Genomic DNA, 15,483 nt, shown 5'->3' on the forward strand with positions numbered 1-15,483 from the left:
AGTATACCGTTTCCTCTTCGCTTGTTTTCTATGTGTCCTGCACATGCCCAGTAGGAGATTTGCCCAGATATCCATTTTAATGTGAACGGAGATATTTTCAAAAACGCCTGGTGTGGACGCCAATCATTTTTACATGAAACCGGCGTTTTCAAAATTATCCGGTCTAGTGTGGACGTAGCCTGAGAAAGTACAATCCGCATGCTAGCTGTTAAAGAATTTTTTTCTTTTTCATTTTATTTTAAATGACCCCTGTTTGTAAGGAGGAGGAGCAAGGAAAGATGGTGCCAGCAGACTAAGACAACTTCTTCCAATTTGTCCACAAAACAGCTTGTTCTTCTTCTCTTGTGTCTTTCTTCTCTTTTCAAGGTGGTTGGGGTTCTGTCAGAGTCCGTGATCTACAGTTCAAACTATGTTCTTCACAAGCAGTGAGTTTTTTCGGACTGGCTGTATGGTTTGGTGTTTTGCTATCTCCAGGAATGTCCTGGAAGTTATGCGCCTTTGGGGAGCAGCCCCGTAGACAACCCCGCTCCTCATCGATTTCACCGGCTGAGGCGTCGTAGGACACTGAAACATTGGGACGGCAGGCGGTGTGTGCTGCTGTCGGGAGAAGGCCTCTGTAATCGACCGAATCCTACCCCCTCCAACTTTTGATGGAGAGTGTGAGCCTTCTCCAAGTCAGAGGTCTTAGAGAGCGACGTGGAAGATTGTAACATCGAAACAGCGAGCTGCTGGTCTCCATTTTCGTTGTTGCCGAAGCGATTTCTCTCTCCCTCGGTGGAGAGAAAGAGCCTATCTGAGATACCAAAGTGCTGAGTTATGGACTGAAGCTTTTGATCAAGACCATAAGACCATAAGACAAAGGAGCAGAAGTCAGCCATTCGGCCCATCGAGCCTGCTCCACCATTTTATCATGAGCTGATCTATTCTCCCATTTAGTCCCACTCCCCCGCCTTCTCACCATAACCTTTGATGCCCTGGCTACTCAGATACCTATCAATCTCTGCCTTAAATACACCCAATGACTTGGCCTCCACTGCCACCCGTGGCAACAAATTCCATAGATTCACCACACTCTGGCTAAAAATATTTCTGCGCATCTGTGTTCTGAATGGGCACCCTTCAATCCTTAAGTCATGCCCTCTCGTTCTAGACTCCCCCACCATGGGAAACAACTTTGCCACATCCACTCTGTCCATGTCTTTCAACATTCGAAATGTTTCTATGAGGTCCCCCCTCATTCTTCTAAACTCCGAGGAATACAGTCCTAGAGCAGACAAACATTCCTCATATGTTAACCGTCTCATTCCCTCTCAAATTCCAGCCTTATGCAACACCTTGGGAAAGGTTTCACTGCTAACGTAATGATATTTATGTAGAAGCACTGCTAATGTAATGGTTTTTCTGTAGCAGCAGTGTTTGGGTAATGGCTAGAGATAGCAGGGGCTTTGGAATGCGCGCCGTCCAATGAGGGGAATTTTTTTTCTTGTTGTGGGCCTGCGAGCGAGGTGATCTGGCTCTTTTGTTTGGCGGAAGATGGAGAGAGAAGATGCCAGAATAGAGAGGTTGTAGACACCAGAAAGGAGTGGACTTGGAATACAGCCGGGAGTTAACGAAGCCCGGGGAAATCAATGGAGGACCAGTGGAAGGGAAACTGTGAGCACATTAGACTGTTTCAGTAAAATGGGCCCTTTTCTTTTTGTTTTATTTTACTAACCCTTTGGTCAATTTAAGAATTATAAAGCTAAATCGTTTAATTGCCTATGGTGTACTGTCTGTTATTTCGCGGTATTGATTTGTAACAGGGTAACACATCACACAGCATCCACCCAAACAGGAGGTTTTGCAGCTCAATCTCACACGTTTGGTGGGGCCAGAGACTGTCTTCCCCAGACTTACACAGCCATCAGGACCTGCGGGTTACTCTTACTGTACGTCCTCGTTGAGAGAGGTGGAGATGGGCAAGGCTGGCCAACAGGGCTCGGGTGAAGCTGTAAAGGCCAATCCCTTGTACAGTGGACGCAATGGACTACAGAAACATTGATAACTCCAACCATACTGTTGACTTTGGACGATGACGACGGGAGGTTGTCGATGGTCTGTGCTCCACTGGGAGCTGAGGTCCCTGGAAGAGGAAGACATCAAAACTTACAGCGAAATGCATCAACTGACACAGTGCGAGGGTGGTGTTGGGGAAAGCTCACGAGGGTCACCACACCCCCAGCTCCAATGTGACGTGCCTGTAGAGTGCAGAGCAAGCGGACAAATAAGCTGTAGCGGCCACAACGAGGTAGACGGGGAGATCAGTTCCTTCCTGTACAAGAGACTGATAACAGTGGGACAGAAACTGTCCTTGAGACTGTTGGTATGTGTTTTCTGGCCTTTCGTATCTCCTGTCCAACGGGAGGAGAAAGAAGACAGAATGTCTTGGTTACGTTGGCTGCTTTCCCAAGCCGGTGGCAAGAGTAGACCTTGGGGAGGGGGGCTGGTTTCTGTGATGTGCTGAACTGTGTTGTTACATAACCAGCAACAATAAATATCAATCGAGACAGGTTATATAAAAACAACCAAACATTTATTAAACATCCATGAAAAAACAGTGAAAAAAAAAACAAATGAAAACTTTAACCGGAAGCTAACCGCTATGCAGTCATTCAACAAATCGCCACTCAGCACTGGTTCTGAAAGCGGTAAATGAGAAAACAGTTCTTAAAGTGGTAAAGTCCGATATAGTTCTTAAAATGGTAAATTCGAAAATCCAACAGATTTATATGTTCAATTGGGAGAGACTTCTCTGGAGAAGGATTTCTTCATAGACGTGACTTTCCTGCTGGTTCTGTCCGAAGGATTCACGATGCAGGAAATAAACAGTTTAAAACAACTGACTTTAATTTCTTTTAGAGCGAGCCAACCTTTGCATGAACTCTTTGCTCTTTTGGCAAGAGTTATCTTGATTCAAGTCACTACTCCTTCAATGAAGAGTCAATAAGGTCGATCCTTTGTTAAACTGCCGAACGATACCGACTCCTCTCAATCCTTCGGGTCCTGTACTTCGATAAAGTCTTCACTCTCCTGTTCTACTGCTGGAATAAGGTACATCAACACATCTAGCTAAAATTTCGGTCCAGCAATATGGTACCTTGCAACAGAACGTAACAACCATCTTAAAAATGAAACTGCGTCATAAAAACAAAATACGCAACAGAAACGGAGACACAGTACGTTCTAGCTGGAAATCTAAAAACTAAAAACTAACTGCATCATCTGGGATCTTCCCTTATATACCCGTGGTGCACATGTCATCACGTGACCTCACATCGGCAGGAAAATTACATCAGATCACCTCCAAAAGACCATTACATCATTCTCACAAAAAAAATCACAGAGCTCCTTGAGGCATGTAACACCTCCCTCCAAAAAAAAATTTTGGTCTCTTAAAGAACAAAATTTTAACAATTAATAATTTATACAAAAAATACAACATACACAATATATACAGTATTATCTTTCAGCACTTTACAAACTAATATACAGTAGGAGTGTTACAAATGTTAAAATATCACTCCATAAAAAAACAAATTTTCATTGTACATTTAACATCTAGACATACAATCAGTGATCATATTATCTTTACCCTTAATATGAGTGATCAAAATATTGTACTTCTGTAACATCAAACTGTGTTATTAAATTGGAGTTTAATTTCCTTAACCCTTTTCCTTAACGGTCACAGTGGCATGACCAAAATCACTTTTAGCTAAGTTAATAGTTAAGTTAGCTTTTGAAAGTCTCTCAAATAATTTCTCCACCGCAGTAATACGTGCTTTCCATGTATTATTTCCTGTAACTAAATCATCAATATAGGCATGTGTATCTTTTAATCCCTGAATCACGCTATTAATCATTCTCTGAAAAGTACCTGGTGTATTCTTCATCCCAAATGGAAGAACATTATATTCATATAACCCAGATGGGGTTACAAATGCTGAAATCTCTCTACCTCTATCCATCAATGGAACACACCAATAACCTTTTAACAAATCAATTTTTGTAAGGAATTTGGCTTGTCCAACTTTATCTACACGATCATCTACCCTAAGGATTGGATATGCATTAGTTTTTGTCACAGCATTCACCTTCCTGTAATCTGTACAAAGCCTAATACTATTGTCTGGCTTAGGCACCATAACACACGGTGAACTCCAATTCGAATTAGAATGTCTAATAATATCATCCTCTAACATGTACGTAATTTCCTGTTCAGCAAGTTCCCATTTTCCCCTGTTCATTCGATATGGATGTTGTTTTATGGGTTTTGCATCTCCAACATCTACATCATGTGCAGCTACGGTGGTTCTTCTAGGGACGTCTGGAAATAAATCTCTATATTTAAAAATTAACTGTTTCATCTGCTCTCTCTGCTCTGGCTGTAAATGAGCTAATTTTTCATCAATATTTTCTAGAATTTTTGAATTTGGTAACTTGGCTGAAATAATGTTGGGTTTAAAATGAGTTTCAGATGAATCCTCCATTAAGTTTTTATCAAGATCAGACTCATTATTGATCACAACAGTCATAGTAGCAGCTTCCCTCTCATAATATGGTTTTATCATATTTATATGACACAGCTGTGTTGTCTTTCTCTGATCTGGGGTTTTTACCACGTAATCTACATCATTTACCTTAGATTTAATCTCATAAGGTCCATGAAATTTAGCTTGTAATGGTTTCGTTTGCACGGGAAAAGAACCAACACCTTATCTCCAGGTTTAAATGATCTCATCCTAGCTTCCTTATCATACCAAGTCTTCATCTTCTCTTTTGCTAATCTTAAATTTTCCTTGACCAAGCTTCAAAACATAATCTAGCAAATTGGTGTGTACTTCTTTATTAATCCACTGTTCCTTCAACAAGGTCAAAGGTCTTCGAACTCTATGCCCAAACACAAGTTCAAAAGGACTAAAACCTAATAATTCCTGTACTGCCTCCCTTACTGCAAAAAGTAGTAAATGTATACCTTCATCCCAGTCCTTTTCATTTTCCGCACAATATGTCCTAATCATAGTTTTCAGTATAGAATGAAATCTCTCCAAGGCTCCTTGTGATTCTGGATGATAGGCTGATGAGATAATCTGTTTTGCTCCCAGTTTATAAACTGTCTGCTGAAACAATCCCGACTTAAAACTACCACCTTGAGCTGATTGTATTTCAGGCAAATTGATTGTAGGCAACCCAAAATAAGTAAAGAATTTTATAAGAGCATTTGTCACAGTTTTGGCTGTTATATTCCTAAGAGGTATTGCCTCTGGAAGCCTAGATGCTGTGCACATAATAGTTAACAAATATTGATGTCCAGTTTTAGTTTTTGGCAAAGGACCTACACAGTCTTCAATGATTTTTGAGAACGGCTCACCAAATGCTGGAATTGGTTGCAGTGGGGCCACTGGAGTAACCTGATTAGGTTTACCCACAATTTGACACATATGGCACGTTCTACAAAATGTTGCCACATCTTGTCTTAAACTAGGCCAATAAAAATGTTTAGAAACCTTGTTCATAGTTTTCTTTACACCTAAATGACCACCCAAAGGAATACTATGAGCCATAGTTAAAATCTCATTTCAGTAAATTTTAGGAACAACAACCTGATGATTAACTTCCCATTCCTCACATGCAGGAATTGTAGGCAATCTCCACTTTCTCATTAATACTCCCTTTTCAAAATAATATCCTACTGGTACTTTTTCAATTTCACTATCTGGAAGAGCTTGTTCTTTTAATTTAGCTATCTCAGGATCCCTACCCTGCTCTGCTATCATCTCCTTCCAAGATAAAGACAAATCTTCATGGTCAGACTTACCACAAAAATCCTGATCAAATAATGTAGGTAAGAAAGTTTCTGATACATCCTCAAAATTTGAATCTTGATTTGAACAATCATGGGGTAACAACCTCATCCTGTACATCAGTCTTTTTAGCCATAGCTCTTGTTACAACACAGGTAGAATCTGTGTTAGAATCCCTCTGTGGTTCCTCAGAATTTGAATTTATTGTCAAATGCATTCAGGAAAAACTTGTCCACCTGCTAAATCATTCCCTAACAAAAGAGAAACATCATTCACAGGTAAAATGGATTGTAGTCCTACTTTAACAACCCCTGTAACTAATCCTGACCTTAAATTTACTCTATGTAAATGTACTGGCATAAGGGCACTCCCTACTCTGCTTATATAGTTTACCTCACCAATGTCAGACTCATCACTAAACCTTAGCACACTGTCTAATATTAGTGATTGAGAAGCTCCAGTATCTCGAAGTATCCTTATTGGTACTGAATTGGATCCTTCTTTCAAGGATACAAATCCTTCTGTTTTAAAAGTTTTATATCCCTTCTTAACTTGGTCAGACTCTGACACATCTTCATTAATATTTGCTGAACCCTGTGGATTTGCAGGTGTTTCAATATGCTGCACACAAGCATCTGGGGCCACTTCTTTCTCTTTCCTTTCCAATCGAAAGCAATTAGCTACTACATGTCCAGGTTTCTTACAATAATTACAAATAATACCAAAATGTCTCTCTTCATCCTTACTTTTCTCACTAACTTCAGATTTAATTTCTGGTTTACTTTGACTCTCTGTGTTATTTTTCCTTTTAAAAATTTTACCTGGAGAAAATTTATTCTTGTGAATTAAAACATACTCATCAGCTAATTTAGCAATCTCCTGCAATGTAGCAGTGTTCCGTTCATTTAAGTATGTTCTCACTTCAACAGGAATGCTTCTTTTAAATTCCTCCTGCGAAATCAACTCTTTTAATTTATTATACTCCCCATTCGCATTTTTAGAGGAAACCCATCTCTCAAAACACACAGATTTCTCGTAGGCAAATTCCACATAAGTTTTTTTCCACCGATTTCTTCAAACTTCTGAATCTTTCTCTATACGCTTCTGGAACCATCTCATATGCCTTTAATATATGCTGCTTAACAATATCATAATCCAGTGCTTGCTCAGTATCTAAAGCTGTATAAACTTGCTATGCCTTGCCTTTAATAACACTTTGTAACATCACTGGCCATTGCTCTTTCGGCCACTTTAAACTCAGAGCAACATTTTCGAAATGCTGGAAATATTTGTCCACCTCAGCTTCATTAAATGGAGGAGCCAAAATAACCTCACAACTAGCAATAAACTGTTTCGTAGAACCAGAAGACTGATTCCCAGACTTTAATTTCTGTATCTCTAGCTCAAATTTCCTCTGGTTTTCAGCTTCTCTTTCTGCAAATTCTCTTTTTTTATTAGCCTCTCTTTCAGCCATTTCCGCTTTAAATCTTTCAAACTTTAACTGTTCAAGATGTAACTGCATTTCCAGATTACTCATTGGAAACCTATCTACACCTCCTCATCAAACAATTTCAAATTAATATAATGCTCAGCGATTTTTCTTTGCATGAAAGCCTTGGTGGAATTTTTCATAATTCCTTTAATATCCAACCTCCTAGCAATCTCTAATACCTCAGGTTTTTTCGCATTCACTAAAGACCCCGAGTTAGGCGTGTCCAAAAACCCGTCAATATCCATTGTTGCTGAATACTACTCATACCAATCAAACCAAAAAGAATTGCATATTTCCCTTTTCCAAATCAAAATGGCAATTACCAGCACTTAAACTCAAAATCGGAACATCTCCCGTGAGCCCCCACAGATTATGTTATATAACCGGCAACAATTAATATCAATCGAGACAGGTTATATAAAAACAACCAAACATTTATTAAACACGGATAAACAATGAAAAAAAAACAAACGAAAACCTTAACCGGAAGTTAACCACTATGCAGCCGTTCAACAAATCGTCACTCAGCACTGGTTCTTAAAGCATTAAATGCGAAAACAGTTCTTAAAGTGGTAAAGTCAGATATAGTTCTTAAAAGGGTGAATTCGAAAGTCCAACAGATTTATACGTTCAATTGGGAGAGACTTCTCCGGAGAAGGATTTCTTCATAGACACGATTTTCCTGCTGGTTCTGTCCAAAGGATTCACGATGCAAGAAATAAACAGTTTAAAACAACTGACCTTAATTTCTTTTAGAGAGAGCAAACCTTTGCATGAACTCTTTGCTCTTTTGGCAAGAGTTATCTCGATGCAAGTCGCTACTCCTTCAACGAAGAGTCAATAACGTCAATCCTTTGTTAAATGCTGAACGATACCAACTCCTCTTAACCCTTCGGGTTCTGTGCTTCGATAAAGTCTTCACTCTCCTGTTCTACTGCTGGAATAAGGTACATCAACACATCTAGCTAAAATTTCAGTCCAGCACTATTGTACCTTGCAACAGAACGTAACAACCGTTTTAAGAATGAAACTGCGACATAAAAACAAATACGCAACAGAAACGGAGACACAGTACGTTCTAGCTGGAAATCTGAAAACTAAAAACTAGCTGCATCATCTGGGGTCTTCCCTTTATATACCCGTGGTGCACATGTCATCACGTGACCTCACATCGGTAGGAAAATTACATCAGGTCACCTCCAAAAGACCATTACATCATTCTGACAAAAAAAAATCACAGATCTCCTTGAGGCATGTAACAGTGCACACAACTCTTTGCAGTTTCTTGCGGTCTTGGGCAGAGCACTGGCCATACCAAGCTGGGATGCATTCAGATAGGCTTCTATGGTGCACCTCAAAGTTCAAAGTAAATTTATTATCAAAATACATATATGTTGGTTCCTTAAACTTGTTACAACCTGGTGTGTGGTAGTGATGATAAAGTCCCACTATCTATTAAATGCTCCCAATGATGTGCACCTCAAATAACCTCGGACAAACAAGTCCAACCCCTGGCCTACATGTGTGACTTAACTACTAAGCCTGGCAAAACCATTTCTACTGACTGGAGAAAGGGCAAAGGTGGGTTACTGCCACCTTAAAACCAGTTGCCTTGGGTAGGTGGGGCTCGTCAGCTGCAGTTGGCAGTTCATCTTTAATATCAGCATCCGTTAGTCTCGTGAGACCATAGATTTGTGCCTTGGAAGGTTTCCAGGGCACAGGCATGGGCAAGGTTGTATGAAGACCGGCAGTTGCCCATGCTGCAAGTCTCCCCTCTTCATGCCACCGATGTTGTCCAAGGGAAGGTCCTAGGCCGATACAGTTTGGCACCAGTGTCGTCGCAGAGCACTGTGTGATTAAGTGCCTTGCTCAAGGACACAACACACTGCCTCAGCTGAGGCTCGAACTAGCGACCTTCAGATCACTAGACCGACGCCTTAACCACTTGGCCATGCTCCAACATGGCTGTTCATTTAGGGGAAAGAAAACTCTGATTTCAAACTTCCGCTGCCTTGCGGCTATACCCACTCACAGGGAAGGTTTTTGGGAGTAAACCCTGAGGGAAAAATCCGTGGCTAGGGTCCCTAAGGCAGTCCTGTGTTGAGTTCAATGCTGACTGACAACTCCTGTGACGCCGCTGATACCAAACTGTACTTGGTCTCTGTCGTTCCTTTGGATTCATTTGCTGCATGGGGGGGAGGGGCTTTCTACATGGGCAACAGCTTGCTCACCAGATTTACTACCTCGATGCACATATCATGTAGACAGCTGAGACACCACATCCATGGTCAGCTGAGTCAACCAATGTACCTCTCTGAAATTCATTTTCTCGCAGGCATTCGCAGTAGAACAAATAACTCAAATAGAATCAAAGAACAACTGGAGCACATGCTCCCTTGGTGCTTCCGCCATTAGGAAGGAGGTAACTTCACTCAGCTTCGCTGAACTGTTCCCACAGCCCATGGACTCACTCTCAAGGACTCTTCATCACATATTTATTGCTCATTTCTTGGGGGGGATCCCAAACTAGGACTCAAGTTTGCTGACCACACCACTATCATTGGGCTAATCAAAGGTATTGACGATTCAGTATTTAGGAGAGAGAATTAAAATCTGGCTGAGTGGTGCCAGAACAACCTTTTACCTGATGTCAGCCCCACCAAGGAGCTGATGATTGACTTCAGGAGGAGGAGCCCAGAGATCTATGAACCAATTCTCTATGGAGCATCAGCAGTGGAAAGGGTCAGCAACTTGTAAATGTATCTGGTGCAAAGGGACTGACTCTGTCCCTTCCCCAACACCTTTGACCTTTACCACTCCAGTCTGGGTCTCTGAGCTAAACTCTAATACACTCTTCAGTATTAGTGACTGACACGCTCCCGATCTGTACTGGAACTGGTTTTAACCCCTCCTTCACTGACACCAATCCGGCCGAGATAAACCTCTCGCGCCCTTCCTGAACTTTGGCAGACCTGCCCTTCCCTAATGGTTCGTTTACCAGCTCGATACAGCCAGTCAAAATCACTGTTTTCCCTTTTCCCGTCTCCTTCTTTGGGGCAAAGCACCTGGACGCAAAGTGTCCGACTTTCCCGCAATTATAGCAGACGATCCCAGGAGACTTCCTACCAGACTGTTCCCGGTCTACCTTATCCTTCTCACTAGTCCCCGGCTTACTTTCTGACTTTTCCGGCGGACTCTCCCCGCCGTCCTGACTACCCTTCTGGTAGCCTTTACTCGGGGCAAACTTCATTTTATGCGTCAACGCATACTCATCCGCTAACTTAGCAGTTGCGGCTAACGTGGCTGCCTCTTTCTCATCGGGGTAGGGTCTCATACCCTCAGGGACACGACCTTTAAACTGCTCAATCAGGATCAGCTGCAGCAGTCTGTCATAATCCCCCTCTACCCCCTTCGAGGCGCACCAATGCTCACAATATGTCTGCATCTCACGGGCAAACTCCAAATACGTGCGGTCCCACTGCTTCCTCGCATTCCGGAACCTCTGCCGGTATGCTTCCGGGACCAACTCATAAATCCTGAGGATGGCCTCTTTCACCACCTCATACCTCTGGACATCTTCCGCGGACAAAGCTGAGTAAGCTTCTTGGGCTTTCCCTTTCAGTACACTCTGAAGTAAAACAGCCCACTTATCCCTCGGCCAGTCCTGACTTATAGCCACTTTTTCGAAATGGAGAAAGTACCGATCCACGTCGGTATCGTCAAATGGGAGAACCAGCCTAACCTCCTGGGTCGCCCGGAACCCTCCACCTTGGTTCGGCACGAGCCCCTGCTCGGCCCTTATCTTTAACTTCTCCAGCTCAAATTCCCTTGCCCTCTGTTTCTCCTCTCGCTGCAACTGTCTCGCTCTCTCTTTCTCTTCTCTCTCCAACTGTCTCTCTCTCTCTTGCCTTTCTAACTCTCTCCTGCTCTTCTCGCTGTAACTGTCTGTCCCTCTCTTTCTCTTCTCGCTCCAACTGTCTCTCTCTCTCTCTTGCCTTTCTAACTCTCTCTCCTTCTCTTCTCGCTCCAACTGTCATACCCAGAACTCGTGCTCGAGTCTCAGTTTTTCAAGCTGTACCTGTACCGCGTCTCCGGCAAGTTTTTCAATAGACACCACCTCCAGCTCGCCTTGGGGAAATACACCTTTTGATACATAGTGCTCTACGATAGCTCTGTGTATCTCCTCTCCCCTCATTGTCAACTTCCCCTTAGCAAGACTCAACCGTTTGGCCACAGCTACCGATTCCGATTTCCTGGCAACCTCTAATGCCTCCAAGGTCGGCGCCTTTATAAATTCCTCAGCCTCCATTTCTGCTGTTTGTCTTTTCTTTCTTTCGGGAATTTTGACCCAATCAATTTACTCCGTCCCAAATTTAGCGTTCAAAATCGCGGACGAGAACCCTACTTATGTTACGTACCCTGTAACTGGGTTGCCAAACCAGCAGAAATGGATCACTCAATTGGAGTCTGGCTTACTAGAACTAAGAAAGTTTTATTAAAGAAACAAGCAACACAGTAATCGAAAGGATAATAAATGCAACGGTTCAGCAATGATAAACACATATGTACACAGAATTAAGATAACAGCATCAATCAAGCTCTATCGTTGTCTGGGGGTAAATGAGCAATTTCAAAGTGACACAAAGTCCAGTTCGATTTAGTTCAGTTTGCAGTAATCGTTGCCATGGCGATGGACAACGTGGGGGGGGGGGGGGAGAGAGAGAGAGAGAGAACGGGAACGACTGATCATTCAAAACGGCTTCCACTCACAGACCGGTGATATTTGCTCACAGGCAGCTTTCGGGCAGGTCCTTTGTGATGTCACCTGAGGTCACCGACTGTGACCCCTCCTGTGACCCCACCGACTGTGGTCGATCCTCTGCAGTGAACCCGGCACCCAAGCGAGGGTGGACACACACCGGGTTCCCGCTGATTGTACCTTTCCAACCTGTGCGTTTGTGGCCGGGTACTTCCCACCGACTCGTGAGAGGCGCACCGCTTCCAGGGTCTCGTTACCTCGAGTGTCGTGTGTGTCCTGCCTTAGCGAACCTGTCCCTTTTTATCCCCCTGCTGGGGTATCGCCTGTCCATCACTTCAAACAGTTCAGGGTTCAAAGGGGGAGCCGCTCCAGACAGCTCTCTCTCCCGTCCCTTCATTCCACATCTCCAGATCGTCTGTCCATCGCTTCAAACAGTTCAGGGTTCAAAGGGGGAGCCGATCTTGACAATACCCAGACTGATGGCTCCTTCATTAACACCTCCAAATGCTGCTTCATTGTTCCTTATCTCTCCCTCCCCTGAGGACAGGTGGCAGACCAACTGCTGATGCCACTGGTGCTAGTTCAGGCCAGCAAACATCTTAATTTTATGTGTATTCTCGTCACAGTTACATCACAGACTGGTAAGGAAACAGCAACGCCCTTGCGCAGAAAATCCTACAAAAGTAGTGGATGCGACCCAGTCTATCACATGTAAAACACTCCCCACCATTGAGCACATCTACACTAAGTGCTGTCACAGGAGAGCATCATCTGTAATCAGAGACCCCCACCATCCAGACCACACTCTCTTCTTGCTGCTGGCATTAGGGAGAAGGTACAGGAGCCTCAGGACCTGCACCACCAGGTCCAGGAACCGTTATTACCTCTCAACCATCAGGCTCTTGACCCAAAGGATAGAGCTTCACTTACTCTATCACTGAATCGTTTCCACAACTTATGGACTTGCTTTCAAGGACTCTTCACCTCATGCTCCCAATATTTATTTATTGTTTCTTTCCTTTTGTATTTGCACAGTTTGTTCTGCTTTGCACACTGGTTGAACGCCCAAGATGGTGCGCTCTTCCATTGATCCTGTTATGGTTATCATTCCACTCTGCACTTATTATATCCACAAGGGGGAAATGAATCTCAGGGTTGGGTATGGCAGCACATGTATACTTCGATAATAAATTTACTTTGAACTTTGGTTGACCACTGCCCTCCACAGGGGCTGCCCGACCGGCTGAGTTCCTCGGGCAGCTTGTGTGTTCTCAGCAGGAAACAATCGGACCCACCCCAGTCCGTGGGACTACCTTGCCAGGGGCACACTCATGCTCAGAGCTGGCACATTGTGCAGGCAACAGTCACTCAGTTTAAAGTCCTACTGCCACCAAGAGAAACTTCGCAGATGCATTGGTTGAAGAGGAAATTATTGACACACTCCATACAAATGTGGCAATTTTATGACACTATGGAACAACTTTTATTAAATTGCATTATACTTCTATATATATCTTTATGAGTCCATAATCTTATCAGAATGTGTAGCAATTCTGAAGTCGTGCAAAAGATTGCTGCCACTTTAACCAGGGGAATTCCCTTTTCAAACTCAAAAGCAAACTTTGACATTTCCTTATACTTTTCTGCAGATTTGTGCAACTGTTATGATACAGATTGTGTGATCTCTGCCCCTTGCCACCGATGACGGTCAATTAAGATTACAGTACCCCACCCTCAATGATATCATGTATTTAATGGCATCCATTGACTTGGCTCGCATCAGTCCACCGAGATTTCCCCGCGGGGTATAATGGGCTGCTGCACGCTCTACTTCCTGGGGATGTTTATCGCTTTTGCAGTGTCCCTTGAGAGTCTGAGGTGAGTACCCCCCCCCACACACTGATTTTTCCTGCTTTGTATTGGGTAAATGAAATTGAGATTCAGAGGAGGTGGTGAGGGGGGAATGGTTCCCTGCTCCTCGCAATGGACGGTGACTTGTCCCAGAGTGAAACTTCCCTCCCTCACTGACATCTGAAGTGACTGAAAGGGCTTGCGTTCTTCTAGCTCCTGACATGTCCCCTTCAGCTTGTTCTCCAGCAGAGAGCATAAGGCCAGAAGGCATACGGGCAGAAACGGGCAATTAGGCCTATCAAGTCTGCTCCCCTCTCAACCTCATTCTCATATCTTCTCCTTGTAGCCTTTGGCACCCTTACTAATTATGTACTTGTCAACCTGGGCTTTAAATATACCCAGCAACTTGGCCTCCACAGCCATCTGTGGCAATGAATTCCACAGATTCACTATGGTCTGGCTGAAGAAAGGCTTAAGGTAGAGGAAGGTGGAGGTGGGTGGGGAGGGTGGGCAAGATCTTCTGTTCACTTGGACTTGAGAGGCTTTATAGGTTTGACAGACCTATGGATGGGAGAGCTGACAAGTTGGATGGGCAGATGGTTTTTCTGCTGACAATTCGTCCCAAAGGGTTCACCGAACTTTTCTTCCCCAAGCAAGTTGTGGTGTCACTGGCACTGGAGTCAGGTGAAAAGGCTGGTATTTTGTAGAGGTCTGAGGAGCAGAAGGACCTTGGTTACAAATCCATAGATCCTTGAATGTGACAGCACATGTGGTTAGGGGTTGTATGGGACTCTGGCCTTTACTAGTTGGCCAGTACTGAACTATTGAGCACATCTACATGAAACACTGTTGCAGGAAAGCAGCATCTATCATCAGGGACCCCCACCACCCAGATCCTGCCCTCTCCTCACAGCTGCCATCAGGAAGTAGGTACAGGAGCCTCAGGACTCACTCCATCAAGTTCAGGAACAGTAATTACCCCTCAACCATTAGGCTCTTAAACTAAAGGGGATAACTTCACTCAGTTTCACTTGCCCCATCATTGAAACGTTCCCACAACCAAAAGACTCACTTTCAAGGGCTTTTCAGCTCAAGTTCTCGATGTTTAGTATGTGTTTATTTATTATTATTATTATTGTATTTGTACAATTTTTTTGTCTTCTGCACTCTGGTTGAACAACCTAGCTGGGCGGTCTTTCATTGATTCTGTTAAGGTTATAATTCTATAGATTTGTTGAGTACGCCCACAAGAAAATGAATCTTAGGGTTGATATGTACTTTACTGAATGTAGGAGTGGGGAGGTGATGCTTAACAACACACACGAAATACTGGGTGAACTCAGCAGGTCAGGCAGCATCGATGGAAAAGAGTAAACATTCGACCTTTCAGGGTGAGACCCTTCTTCAGGACTGGAAAGGAAGGGGAGAAGACAGAGTAAGAAGGCAGGGGGAGGGGAGGATGAAGTATATGGCAGCATATGATCGATGGGTGAAACCGGGAGAGGGGGAGAGGTGAAGTGAAGAGCTGGGAAATTGAT

General features: G+C 43.4%; 1 protein-coding gene across 1 annotated transcript in view; it reads left to right on the plus strand.

Annotated features, from left to right (window-relative positions):
• The first annotated feature begins 13,904 nt into the window (after positions 1-13,904).
• Positions 13,905-15,483, plus strand: part of LOC140193767 (uncharacterized) — a 47,596-nt gene continuing 46,017 nt past the window's right edge. The window contains exon 1 of the mRNA XM_072250934.1: positions 13,905-13,972. Within this exon, the coding sequence (XP_072107035.1) occupies positions 13,905-13,972 (68 nt within the window). The remainder of the gene's footprint in view (positions 13,973-15,483) is intronic.

The sequence above is a fragment of the Mobula birostris genome, unplaced genomic scaffold (assembly GCF_030028105.1).
Source record: "Mobula birostris isolate sMobBir1 unplaced genomic scaffold, sMobBir1.hap1 scaffold_834, whole genome shotgun sequence".
Classification (NCBI taxonomy): Eukaryota; Metazoa; Chordata; class Chondrichthyes; order Myliobatiformes; family Myliobatidae; genus Mobula; species Mobula birostris.